General features: G+C 37.7%; 1 protein-coding gene across 1 annotated transcript in view; it reads left to right on the forward strand.

The window, feature by feature from the left end:
* The window catches only part of RIT2 (Ras like without CAAX 2), a 188,542-nt gene that overhangs the window by 47,354 nt on the left and 126,393 nt on the right, over positions 1–14,795 (forward strand). Inside the window, exon 2 of the mRNA XM_064438028.1 lies at positions 13,126–13,182. Within this exon, the coding sequence (XP_064294098.1) occupies positions 13,126–13,182 (57 nt within the window). The remainder of the gene's footprint in view (positions 1–13,125; positions 13,183–14,795) is intronic.

The raw sequence follows: 14,795 nt of genomic DNA on the forward strand, positions 1-14,795 counted from the left end.
ATCCTTAAAATGTTAAAGAAGATGTTCAGAACAGTCCCATGTCTGTTCCAGGGTCTCTGAAATTTACGGAGGTCAGATTCTAACAGCTGAATGTTCAGGGCCTCGCAGGTGTCTTGTCTCTGAGCGCTACCGAGCATCCTCCATGAAACACATACATCAGCTGTCACCAGGAAGAGTCTGGGGTCTCACAGAGGAATTAGAAAGGTAGCACTCATGGCTGGGAGCTGCCTAAATGCAGCACACAGAACCTCCAGCCATTTAGAGCCTGCCATTGCAAACCCATAGCTTCTCTCTTGTATGTATTTATGGTATTGCATCTGTAATGCGTATTTTAATACTGCAAGAGTATTGAATAGGGGTGATAAATCTAGGAGTTGATTTATAATGCAAAAGGATTTCCCCAGAACTTCAGTCTAATTTCAACAATTTCTTTTCAATATTCTTACCTTTGTGATTGTCATTTTCCCTGCATAACCATGTTCTGAGTGGTGCTGGTAGCAAAACAGAACTACTTCTTCCCCATCCAGAAGACCTTGTTATCCTCAATTCCAGGCTTTCTCCACTGTTTGATCAGCTTTTTGGGTAACAGTTCAAAATTATCAGGTTTTAGATTTGTGTGTGTGCATGTATGTATGCACAGGGGAGTAAATAACTGAAGGGCCTCACCAGCAGAAGAACCTTCCCTAATCTTACAGAAAATCTTCTAATATACTAGAAAAGACATCGAAAACTAATGTTGGTATAAGTGATAATGTGTCAGATTTGACTTCATTGTGAAGTGCTGCCCAATTAGCTGAGTGAGAAACATCTCTGAGATCTGACAAGGAAAATACATTCAGTTCAAAGCCATGTCTGTAGTGAAGAACACTTTTAAACTCATATAATGCAAATTATGTGATATTTATCTCCACTGAGATAAAAAACTCCACTGATAAATATAAATTTAAGTATATGAGTAGGAAATACATTGCTCAGGACAGCATTCTCAGAATAACCAAATGTATTTGATTAATTCAAAACTTTATTGGGATTTTATCAATGTCCTGGTGTCAGTTTTCTGGCTTTAGATCTATCTTCAGAAATGCTTCCTTCTTTCTTAGTCTATTTCCTTTAAATATAATTTGAATGGCATTGTTATCACTGGAAAAATTGTGTCAGGTTTTAAAAGAATGGGTCAGAGAGTTTCTGAGCAAAATACTGTATTTTAAATTTTGTTTACATTTTACATTGAAAGGGAAAACCAGCATATTAAGCTACCCTGGTAAAGAGAAATTTTGAAAAAGATAATGAAAGTGATGAAAAATTACCTATAAATCATGTAATTTATAGTAGAACTGTAAATATATGTAATATACTATAAAATATTTAACAGTAAAATTAATTAATCAGTTCTGCACTTTGAATAATTTTGATACAATCAATCCATGCAGTAAATTTACCATTATTTAGTTTAGTTTCCTCTCCTGAATTTCATCCAAGTCAATTTTCTCTCCATGAAGTATTTTAATTTCAATGAAAGTTCATTCAGCAGCAAGAAACAAGTTCATCATTCTAATCACCAACACTTTAAAAAAATAGATCTGAATTTTTCAGAGGTGCAGGTTATGGTTCAGATCAGCAAGGACAAACACCCGAAACCTGTTAAGTGAAAGGGAATTGGGTACCAACAATATTTGCTAATCTGGATGTTATCCTCTACAAGATTTTAACTGATATAGTGAGAAATGTTAGCATTGGTAAGAAAAAAATATAATATAAAGAACAACAAAATAAAAGCCAGGCTGTGTTTTAAACCTGAATAAGACTTCTGTGAGGGGTTAAATAGAAGAGTTGTATCTTCCTCTTTGATGTGTCATCAATTTTCCAGACCATAGGTTTGAAGTACAGAGAAGTTGGTACCACATTACAGAACAGCAACTGTTCTCCCACTCACAAGAAAATACAGCTGCTGTCACTGCCAATTCATCACTTCTTGATGTATGGGGTATAATTTCACATGGAAGGTATCACAGGAGCTAACCACTAGTTTGTGTTAGGAAACCTGCAAACAATGTCAATTTACCACTACCTGAAACAGCAGTAAACCAAGTCAGAGCATCTCAAGTTATCATTATGTGGAAACATGTCAGCAGTTAAAAAAAGGGAGAGAAATAAATGCAGTTGCTGAGAGGTTTCTTTCCATAGAATGAAATGACTTTATCCTTCCTTGAAAGTCTTTTTCACAGTGACCTAATCATACTTGAGACTGATAGCTGCAAACCAGGGCCTACTTGTATAAAGAACTACCCTATATTTTTATCTGGTTTGCTGTAGTTCCTTTGTAAAATTAGGAGATTTATCCTTTGACTTTAATTGAAACATGTCTATTTGTTCAAGATCAGATCTATTGTTCTCTGAAATAATATGTGAAAATTTAGTCTTTCTAGCTTTATTCAATATATTCTGTTTTTAAAATCACATTATACCCGAGTCTGGTTTAAAACCTTTTTATGTCATTATGTTTTGGATTGCTCACTAATGGAAGGCTTAAGTTGCCTTTGGATTTTCTAGCTGAAGTACAGTAGATGGAAGACACATTAAGTTTTCTCACCAATTTTAACTTGATGGAAGAAACACAGTGGGAAAATGTGCCAATAGCAGCATTTGCCAGAAGTAATTTCTGTTTATTAATGCATCTTGTCAAGTTGCATAAGCTAAGCAGGATAGGGAATGTTCGGTATTTTTGTGGGAGACCTTTCTGATAGGGGTCAGGATAGCAACGGAGGAAATGGTGCATTAGTGGCAGCAATCTACCTTGTCATTATTGTTAATTTTGTATCACATTACAATGATGTGTCTTATGTGGGGAATATATACAAGTCTCATTTGCTCCCTGTTTCCTTAAACACTGAACAGAATTTTAAACATGAATTTTACAATGCAGTGCATTCTGCCTTCCTATATTGCACCAGAAACTGAGTCTGGATGTAGATATTAATGTGAGTCAGAAATTTTTACTACAACCGTTTTTCACTAGAATGTGCTGATTCAGAAGACATGGAACTTTTCTGCAGTAAGAGCACTTTTGCTGAAGGTTTCCTGGAAGTTTCTCAAGCCTGGGATGAATTTTTGCACAATTTCTCTTTTTGTCCTTCAGTTCCTGCTGGAAATCTGTAACCAGTACATGGTATATGTCTTTGTTCCACTGATCATGCTTGAAGAGAAATAGTGAGAACTCATGTCTTTACACCTAATACTTATGAGAAAGAGCAGCTTGAGAGATACTCTGAGATTAGTGATTTTTATTTATTTATTCAAGGTGGGTCCCAATACAAAACAAAGACTTTTTTTCCATCTTTTCTTTCTGAGGAGCGGTTCTCCTCATCTGCTTCCTATTTCTTTGCTTTGCCCTGGGGGCACATATTGCCACATAGATTCCTGCATCAAGTCCTTTTTTTTTACTTCTGATGCAAGAGAACAAATTACAAAACTGTGAATATTCTCTGAAGAAAGATGTTTTCTGCCTTGCTCTATGACCACCAACTCCACCTCAGTGTACTTTGATTATGGTCAGCTCTTACTTTACAATGGTAGAGGGTACAAAACCATATGAGCAGCCTTCCTCTTGTTCTGCCATCCAAACAAAAAACCTAGCTCTCCTATTTCCATCACTATAAATGTTCATCTTTGTGTTGTTTTGTTTTGTTTTTCTCTTGAGACTTATTTTTACCTGTTTCCCTAGTAGTTTTGTGTGATACTCTTTGTTAATGGAAATGAGGGCTCTAGCTGAGATCCTCTGGAAAGACCATGACCTTCCTGGCAAGAAAGTGTGGATCCCCGGAGAGGAAATGGGATGCAGGACAGGGAGAGTCAGAACTGACAGGAGCAAATAGAAGATTGACCATCCTTAAAGGTTATGGAAATAATTTAAGGGGACCACAGAAGCCTGTGCAGTGCTTTCTGCAGCTCAGCCTTTAACCAAGACCAAGTCAACACAATTTAACAGAAGGATCCATCTGTAACAATTCAATGGACAAAGGAGTTTCCTGGTTCTGTTCTGGCTGTCCTAGAAACTTGTGTTTTCTCTGTTTAAAATTTACATGTTTTGGGGCTTTATGTGTTTGATTTTCCTTCTAATAAGACCTTTAACTTAAAAGAGTTTTGGCTTTTAAAGACTCTGCCTTTCTGATGCTTGCTGCTTTTTGCTGCGGACTTCAGTGTAGATGGGTGAACAAAACACTTATCACTTCAGCAAAAAAAAGGTAAAAAGCAATGCTGTATCAGCAGCTTAGCGTATGCAATAGACTGTTGTACAGCAAGCTTCTATATTTTTTTAGTACATCAGAATGAATTTAATAGAGGGAAATAAAATTTAGCTTGCCTTCATTTCACAGCCAATGCTCAATAAATAATACATCATAACACCTAAAAAATTAATAATCACAGTTCACAGACTTTGCAGCATTCACTCCTGAAATGGTATAGTAAAGCTCTTATCCTGTTTCTTAACAGGGTATAACAATGTAAAAATGGCTGTACTGGGTCAGAACAAAGGTACCTTTAAGCTGGCATCCTATCAGTGAATCTAGCCTGTAGTGGTTGTTTTGGGAAGAATATATGAACAAAATAAAAGGTGTTAAAACTTCTCCTTGAAAATCTCCAAATCCTCCAGCAGTATGAAGATAAGCATGCCTTATCATTGAGTTTATCTCTGAGTTTATAAGAACCAGTTTAATCCAACAATACACTTTGCCATTTACCATGTCATGGGACAATAATGCAGTTCACTATACTTACTGTGCAAAAATATTTTATTGCTAGATAATATTGCCATGTATGGCGAGAGAATAAATAATAATTCTCTATTTAATTTACCTTCCCTGTACTCTTAAAATTTCCTTAAACTCTGTAATACCCTGCATTAGACATGCCCCTTCTCATCTGTCTTTTTGACTGAAATAGATACTCCTCAAGACTCTTGTCATATACCTTCTGGTAGGCCTAACCTTCAACCACTATGGATGTTCAGTGCTCAGATCTAATACAACACGCATCTCAACAGTGGTAAAATGGGTAATCCCACTGATTTCAGTTTGAGGGAGGTCATTCGCATGCTTTTCTAAATAAGGATTTTGGTCTCCATCTAATTAAGTTATCTGCCTGTTATCATGGAAGACTTCTGGTTTGGATGAAGCTTTCTCACTTTTGACATTGTAGCTGCTGTTTGGCGATTTTGGTTCACAGTGAAGTGAAGCACTTGAATGTAACAACATTATTTCACCATTCTGACTCCTTTTGTTTTGGTTCAGGTGACTACTGCTGTCAGTTATTTATTCTAAAGTGTACGGAGATCTAAATGCAGCATGCATAGATACACAAAAATAAAACAGAAGAAATATACTGTATACTCAAATCACATAGTCCTTTGTGACCTGGACAGCTGTCATCTGATAGAGATGTCTGCTATAGTGTAAGATTTCTTAGTAAAGGACAGGAAAAAAATATAACAGTGCAGTACCTCAGAAGTGTAATACATTTTGTTCAAAACAGCAAAGGCTGCATATGAGCTGGCTTTGACTGCATGGATTGTGTAAGAAGCTCAGATTCTTGGTTTGGTGGGATTTTTTTATGGTGTTTCCCCCCCACCCCAGGTATATCATAAACATAGGGCCACTTAAGTTATCCCTGGTTATTACAAAACAATGCTTTCCATATGGAAATTTCTCCCTGGAAAGCAAGAGGCTCTTTGTAAACTGTTTGAGATTAAAAGCACATTGTATTTCAGGAAAGCAAACATTCATTTCCATCACTGATATTAATTGAAGACCTGATTATAGATGCTATCTATATTAAAATATACAATAAGTTAACATTTTCCCCATCTGAAATTGAGAATACAGGGGAAAATATTCCAAAGGGACCTTCTGTGTCACTGATTCAAGGCAACTCTGTCACTTAGGAAGCAACTTAAAATTGAAGGGGCTTCTTTCTTCTTCCGTCCATGTTTGAATTCTGTTTCAGAAAATCTCTCACCTGGTGGCTAGAATTTTTTCTAATTTGTAGCTTAAATTTATTCATAGCTAGTGTCTCCCATTTGTTTCACTGCAAACAATTTCACTTTAGTTCTAATACCTTTTCTTTTTCTTGGTTGCCTTCTACCTTGATTGATTAAACTTACAGAAACTGAACATACATGAAGTCTTCAGTTTGTAATTAAAGGTTTTCTATCTTTTTCTTTTTCCTTTTCTTTTTTTTTTTTTCTTTTGTTTCTAATATATTCTAGCATTATAGGTGTCTTTAGTCATTCAAAGCTGGTGTAACTGTTAATGCAATTCCGAGAGCAGATAATATTTTGGAAAAACTACTCTCTCCACCTCTTACTGTTCACCCTGTATATGCTTGCACATTGTTATCACAAAATCTATTTGATAAGACTCAATAGGCAGAAGAATGATTGCAAATGACTCTTTACTTGACAAGTCAATCTAAAAATTCGGGTATAAACTCCAAAATAGTTGTTAGAGGTTGTTTGCCTTTTTTCCAAGACAATGAAACAGAATTCAATATTTACCAGTACTTAAGGGGTAGCTGCAAAGAAGATGGAGACTCCCTTTTTACACAGAGTCACATGGAGAGAACTAGGCGGAATGGACACAAGTTGCTTTTGGGGAGATTCTAGTTCGACACGAGAGGGAAATTTTTCACAGTGAGGACAGTCACCATTGGAATAATCTCCCCAGGGAAGGGGTTGACTCGGCCACATTGGACACCTTCAGGAGTTGTCTGGTCAGGGTGCTGGGCCATCTTGTCTAGACTGTGCTCTTCCTAGAAGGTTGGACTAGGTGATCCCTGAGGTCCCTTCCAACCTGGGATTCTGTGATTCCATCTTCCAGGCATGACCATTTGAAAAGAAGGTGATACCTAGGGTCTTGTGGGTTTGAAACCATCAGAAGGACAGAACTGTCCAAACTATCCAGTATTTCAGAGATAAATAGTAGTAAGAAAACACTTGTCTAGTTCCTGAAATAGTTTAACTTTGATATTGTCACATTTTTATATATTTAGTTTTATACAAACACCTTACCAAAAGAATAAAATGAGGAATGTTCAACATATCCTGGCCATGTTTTTAGAAAGTTGTTTTACACATTGATAGGGGTAAGGATATGTCTTAAAATTTTACCACTTTTTCTGTTCCATAACAAAGTCTCTTCCTATGGTTCATACTTTGTTAAAATGATCTATTGTTCTGTTTTTAGATTCTGTAGCTTCTTTGCTACCTTCTCTGTGTTAATAACAACTATATGCTTTCTTCTTTTCTCATAAACTTCATGAACTGCTCTGTAAGTCCACTGACATTAGCATATTAGATTATTTTTAGGCCCATCTTCTATGTCAGTATCTTTGAAACCTCAGTGATGATAGAAAAACAAGGTAAAGATCCACTGGAACAGTGGATCACACTAAAGGGCATCAGCCATATGGAATCACATGACAAGGTGACCCACCTAGTGGGTAAGGGAAAGGCTGTGGATGTTGTCTGCCTGGACACTGTCTCCCACAGCATCCTCCTAGAGAAGCTGGCAGCTCATGGCTTGGACGGGTGTACTCTTTGCTGAGTGAAAAACTGGCTGGATGGCCGAGCCCAGAGAGTTGTGATGAATTGAGTTAAATCCAGTTGGTGGCCAGTCACAAGCGGTGTTCCCCAGAGCTCAGTGTTGGAACCAGTCTTGTTTAATACCTTTATCAATGATCTGGATGAGGGCATTGAGTGCACCCTCACTAAGTCTGCAGATGACACAAAATTGGAGAGGAGTGTTGAGCTATTCGAGGGCAGGAAGGCCCTGCAGAGGGACCAGGACAGGCTGCATCGATGGGCTGAGTCCAGCTGTATGAGATTTAACAAGGCCAAGGGCCGAGTCCTGCCCTTGGGTCACACCAACCCCAGGCAACGCCCCAGGCCTGGGGCAGAGGGGCTGGGAAGTGCCCGGCGGAGAAGGCCCTGGGGGTGCTGGCTGACAGCCGGCTGGGCATGAGCCAGCAGTGCCCGGGTGGCCAAGGAGGCCACCAGCCCCCGGGCTTGTGTCAGCACTGGTGTGGCCAGCAGGAGCCGGGCAGGGATGGGGCCCCTGTGCTGGGCCCTGGGGAGGCCCCACCTCGAATGCTGGGCTCAGGTTTGGGCCCCTCAGGACAAGAAGGGCCTTGAGGGGCTGGAGCGTGTCCAGAGAAGGGCAGCGGGGCTGGGGCAGGGTCTGGAGCACAAGTGTGCTGGGGGGCGGCTGAGGGGGCTGGGGGGGTTTAGCGTGGAGAAGAGGAGGCTGAAAGGATGTTGTAGTGAGGCGGGTGCTGGTCTCTTCTCCCAAGTCACCAGTGACAGGATGAGAGGAAATGGCCTTCAAGCTGCATCAGGGGAGGTTTAGATTAGATATTAGGAAAATTTTTTTCATTGAAAGAGTGGTCAGGAACTGGCACAGGCTGCCCAGAGAAGTGGTGGAGTCACCGTCCCTGGAGCTATTTAAAAGACATGTAGATGTGGCACTTCAGGACATGGTTTATGAGACATGATAGTGTTGGGTTGATGGTTGGACTTGATGAGCCTAGAGGTCTTTTTCAACCTTTTCTATGATTCTATGATTTGTTAGTCTACTTAATGTGTAAGATTTTGTGATGAGGGTAAAGATTCTTTTGAAAATGGATTGATATACAATCACACACAGACCCAGAAGAATATTAATATGTGAAAATTCTTGAGTGAATAAGGAGGGATTGGAGGCTCAGGATGAGATATTCACATAAGGGATACTATTACCATAAAGAATATTGTGTAAGATCGTAACGTACTCTCCAGCCTTGAAAAATAGTATAGGCCTACTTTCAAAGTTGTCTGTGCAATTCAAATTTAGAACAAATTAGGACAGTGGGATTTTACTCTACTTGCTCGCACAGCTGCATGGATATTGAAGCATTTTATTCTATTAGCCTGTGGGCCTACACAAACACATATTTTTAAAAGTTTACACCTTCCTTTACATGATATTTAATATTGCTGCACTGATCAAAAGAATGTTTTAGAGTAAATAATATAACCTCACCCTTCTTCTAAGCACAACATTTCCCACTGGGAGGTAAATAAGTTATCAGTAGGAACAGAGTAGCAATTATATTGAAAGTAACAGACAAGACTAAGTTTATTATCCATAAAAAACATATGTATTTCAGTGCCAACATAGATATCATGTATACCATTCTAGATAGTTAATGAACATTGGATAAGTGTAACTGGAAGCAACTAAAAATGATATGCAGGATCTGAACCCCTTTTTTATTTTGAAAACACAAGAGAACTTTATAGTTACATACTTACCCATTATATCAGCCTTACATTTATTCAGTTGAGGCAATCTGCACTTGCTTAGCCACAGATGGATATAAAGATGATATTATTCATCTGAAACAATGATCCTTTTACTTATACTAGTTGCCATGTGATGGACATATCCCATTTAAATGGAATGATCTTCGCAGTGTTATAAAATATTCATTAAAAATTTTCAGGCAACTTGCAATTCAAAATGTTTCACAATATCTGCTATTGATTAAAAGGTGTTTTGGGGGTTTTTTTTACCATTTTTTAACTGACTCTGCTTTTATAAGTATATGTATTTATTCAAATGTTGTTCTTATCCATTTATTCCATTTTAATATCCTGCTTTAAAGCCATGTTTCGATACAGTGTTTTCTGTGTGGCATAAATTAAAGGAGCCTAATTTATAGATCTGTAAAAATGTGGAACAGTATTATTTGAATTTCCAAAGGAAAACGGTCACAACAATATCTGATGTTGGTTTAGATTTGTTAGGTGTGAACATTAATCTATATGAAATATGGATAAGAAAGAAAGGAGGGACCAAGGAAAATATTTTTATAAAGCAGCATGGAATACCCATACCATTGTGGTATTAGTTTTCAAAATTAATTTGCTCTGGAAATGCCTTTGGAGCTGATGCTAGTATCAGTGAAGAAGCCAGTGTATTCCAGCTGAGGCAGCTGTCCTTCTTGGGAGCACAGAGCTGGTTATACGCAGGTCTAATTCCCGAAGCTCCGAGTGGTGTGGTTTCACACCAGTGGTGACTGAGCCTTCTTTTGCCCTGGGAAGCATTCCACCAACTTCTGACCATCATTCAGAACTAATGTCTGTGTGTCCAGCAGCCAAGCCTGCCAAATGTCTGGTAAATCTGGGCACAACTATTTTTGTACATCAGACCTGATGTTTTAAGACTTCCTTGTCCTCCATCCTCATGGAGTAAGAGGTTTGTTGTCTCAAAAGCCATTTGTTCTTTTCCCTTAGGGGAAATATCCTGTCATGCCTCCTCTGAAAATGCTTGCTGCACTAATATTCAGCAGGGTTTAACAGAAAATGCTAATTCTTATTTTAAAGAACACACAGAGGAAGGTGGGTTGCAATTCCCACCTCTTATACCCTGGTTTCCAGTTTCCTTATTTTACGTTGTAATTCAGTGATTAAAAAAGATCAGACAGTGTACCTCAATTCTGTCTGAGAAAAGAAAACCATGTAACATTTTTCTGGGAGAGGGTGCTAATCTCCATGCAAGAGGTGACAAGCACTAAAGAGGCAAAAGAAGTTCCTTACCCTGGTATTAGCAAGATCCCTTGACAAGGAGCTGTCATGGAAGCATTGTGCGACAAAATGCATGTAAAAGAAAACTTTTATTCATCATTTCCCTAGCCAGCTAACTGTAAGATATTTTCATTTCATTATGCAGAGTGCTTCTGTGAACACCTTCCTCAAATTCTGCACCTCTCCAGATTCATTTTATATATAGCCAAATCAGCTCATGTAGCTTTCTGGGTTGAGACTAAGATAGGCCTATACAAGTCAATGTTGTTGCACCTGACATTACAAGACATAAGTTCTGCCTCAGATTTGCCTCTAAATCTCTGTGTGCAGCCTAAGGTCCTGTGAAAGTTATGGTGATGCATGTGCATACACACAGAGTGGTCTGGGAGATATAAATTTTACACATCCCAGCAGCTAATGTTTTGCATGTTACAGCTGAAAATCAGTATGATGCTTCCAAATTATTTCAGTCTTCTTAGATCCTGTGGGTTTAATGAGGATATAAATGATGTATTGATTTGGGGCTGTCTTAGGAGAGAGGAAAAATGTTTACCATTAGCTCTGGGTATCCTCTGAGAAATTCCATTTCAATTATAACAACAGATTTTGTGACGCAGGCATAGCTCCAGAAGGAAACAGAATGAGATCAGATAGAGAGTAGTTTGCTTTAACAAACAAACAAACAAACAAAAAAAAACACACAAAAAAAACAACAACAAAAACAAACAAACAAAAACCCAACTTGGCAAGAAAAAGCAGCAGGTAGTGAAAAAAATTTAATTCATTTGTGGTACAGGCCCTCAGAAAGCTCCAAATGTGTAGGCATAAACCATATGAACAACATCTCTGCTAGCTGCTTCTGCTTCTCAGAGCAAACTAGGCAGATCACATTAGGCACCAATTTATTCTTCATAAACCACTAACAGTTATCAGATGGAGGTGCCTGAAAATCTGTCGTGATTAAGAAACCAGGTGTCCTGGAAATGAAAGTGTCCAAACATACAGACTACTTAAAAGTAATGCATCTGACAACAGATAATATAGAAGACCTGAATGTCACTACACGTAAATTTATTCCCCTATAATATGTATAGACTGAATGAGCTTTTTTTACCCAGTTACCCTCTCTGAGTCACTATGAATTTATAATGCTGCTTCTTAACATTTATATTTGTCTACTCTAAAGATGCAATAATTTATTAACATGGTAATAAATGTTTAATACTCCTTGTCTGCATAATTTTGTAAAACTATCTCCTTAACCCTTGATTCTTGAAAATATAAGGAGGACAAACATTAAACTAAGACAACGCTGTTTTAAAAATGGGTGTAGTTGCATGCAGAATTTTTTGATCATAACCTCTGCTACTGAAGGTAGCTACAATGTTCAAGACATAAAGCAAAATCTCATGTTTGATTTACTGTGTTGTGAAAGATAGTTATCATTCAGGTGGGTACTTTTTTTTTAAACCAATGGCCACATAACAACTATAGTGGAATTTTAATGCAGGCATTAAAAAAAACATAAAAAATTAAAATAATGAAATTGACTTAAAAATCAAACAATATTTTTAAAAAATCTGTTAGGTTCTCCCCACCCCCCACCTCCTTCTGTTCAATTGGAATTCTTCTGTTTCACTTTTGAAGGTGTTTTATCACAACTCTCAGTGTTAGGTAGATTGCTTTAAGTTTCTGAGATTCAAACTCCTGAGGAAAGACATCAAAGATAAAGTAACTTCCCATGTAGGTCTGATAACTGATGGTATTACTGTGACCATTGAATACCCAAGCATACTTCTGCAGTTATTCAAAGACCACGAACTTTAGATGGCATTTTGGAAACCCAGAGTTGGACAGGATATGAATGCTTCTGGCTTTCTGCATAAATTTGAATTTCACTTCTAGAGTGCCACCTGTTCCAAATGATGCAAAGCAATTTTCATGAAGACTCATTTAACTTTCTTAAAATTTCTGAAAGCAGGTAATATTCAGCCATATAACAATCTGCTCAGAAGAAACCAAGCTCTAGGTGGCTAAAAGAAGCATTTGCTGCATCAAAATTAATGAGTTAGGCATTCCTAAAATGCATCAGAAATCAGATCAGGTACTGCAGTTAGTGGCATTTTGTAACATCATGAAAACCTATATGAATCAGCCTTGTAAACTATATTTTATGTTTTGTTCATGGCAATTTTAATCTGTAGAAAATATCGGGTTAACTAATAAGTGTTAAAAAGATGCAACATTTTACTACAGCAATTGATAAAATGCAGTTTAAAAAGGAAGAAATTAAGAGAAATAAAGAAGCTTACTTCTTTTTTTTTCCCATTTATCAGTTCTTAGTTGTTGCTGTGAAGCGAAGGCATTCTTGTAGCTGTAGACATAAGACCAGCTTTTCCCTCACTTTCTAAGCTGATACTTGGATGAGTGAATTCTCTGTGTGTTTTTTCCCTGTTAAATATGGTAATATAATTATTTTTTCTTCCCTTTGTCTTTCTGTTCTCCAGCAATGACAATGCAGTTCATAAGCCATCAGTTCCCTGACTATCATGATCCAACTATAGGTAAGTAGAGATTACACTTTTCTTCATCCCATTCAACTTCTCTGCCTATTCAGGACTGATATACAGTGAGAATCTGCTCTTTAAAGGCACTTAGATAGAAGCAAGATTTGTAAACTTTAGATTAAACCTTAATTTTGTGGTGACAATTAGATTTGTGTCATGACCGTACCATAGTTATTTCTTCCTGAAATGCTTTGTACAAAATCTCTTTCAACAACAGAATTGTGGCTTCATGCTCTATAACTACTAATGGCTGTGCAATTATAATCACAGAAACTAAAAATCTTACAGGTTAGAAAGCAATCTTTCAAAATAATAAAACAATATAAAAACTCCAGTTTGGAGTGTGTTTTTAAAAGTTTCATTATTTTAGTACTTTTTCTCCACTTCCAAACTGTTAGTTGACCTTCTTTAGAGAAATCAAGCGCTTACTGAATTTAATATACTGGAGTTGTGCTCTGGGATTACATGATCTGCTGACTCCATTGGGCTTGCCTGCATTGTAACCTTAAGTAATAACTATTCACCTGTATCTGCAATACACTGAAAGTCATCATCTTTAGATGCTGACCATTGCATAACTATATGGATGGAGTACAGGAAACAGTCTAAGCTGAAGGAGACATCTGGGGTGAATTCTGGTTGACTGAACTGAATTTCTATTTCTAAATCAGTTAATTCATAATGTTTGTGGCAAAAAAAAAGTGTCTCGTTAAAACATTTCAAATGTCTTTTCCCCCTTCTAAGTTGGGTACAGTTTGGAAGATATTTACAGAGTATAAACCCAAGTAATTTAATGCCTTGAGCAGCCCCATATTCCCGTTGTATTGGGTATCACCTGTTCACATCGTGCTGGACACCAGGTGGACAACAAGTTGAGCATGAACCAACAAAGTGTCCTTGCAGGGAAGACAGCTCATGGTAACCTGGTCTGCATTAAGAAGAGTGTTGACAGCAGGCTGAGCCAGGTGATCCTTCCCTCAGTGCTGTTGAGGCCACACCTGGAGTACCATGTCTGATTCTTGGCTTACTAGTACAGGAGAAGATTGGCATAGGTTGCCCAGAGAGATTGTGGAGTCTCCATCCTTGGAGCAACCAAAAACTGTATAGGCATAGTCCTGGGCAGCCTGCTCTAGGTAGCTTGAGCAGGGGTTTGGATCAGATGACCTCCAGAGGTTGCTGACAACCTCAACCATTCTTGACTCTATGATTTCAAGAATGGTTGTCAAAAGACTGGTTTTTTTCTTGTTGTTGAGCATCTTTTGGGCACTACTATAATAATTAATACTAACGAATGTAGTAAAAAATTTATGTCACATTGGGAACTGAATGTTTATTGATTTAAGAGTGGCTTTGCTAGATAGTTTTACTTATACTAAGAAGCACTTAAATTTATAGGGACTACCCATGTTTAATATTCAGTTATACCTAGAGGATGGCAGAGTCGGGGCCTGATAAGTGGGAGGCACTAAAAATATTAACATTTAAATGCTAATATTAATATTAACATAAAATATTAACATTAAAAAAATATTTTCTTCCACCCCCCTCAGCCAAAACAATTTTTTATTATCTTTGAAATATTCAAATATTTCAAACTCAGGATTAACCTG

The sequence above is a fragment of the Phalacrocorax carbo genome, chromosome Z (assembly GCF_963921805.1).
Source record: "Phalacrocorax carbo chromosome Z, bPhaCar2.1, whole genome shotgun sequence".
In the NCBI taxonomy this organism is placed as follows: domain Eukaryota; kingdom Metazoa; phylum Chordata; class Aves; order Suliformes; family Phalacrocoracidae; genus Phalacrocorax; species Phalacrocorax carbo.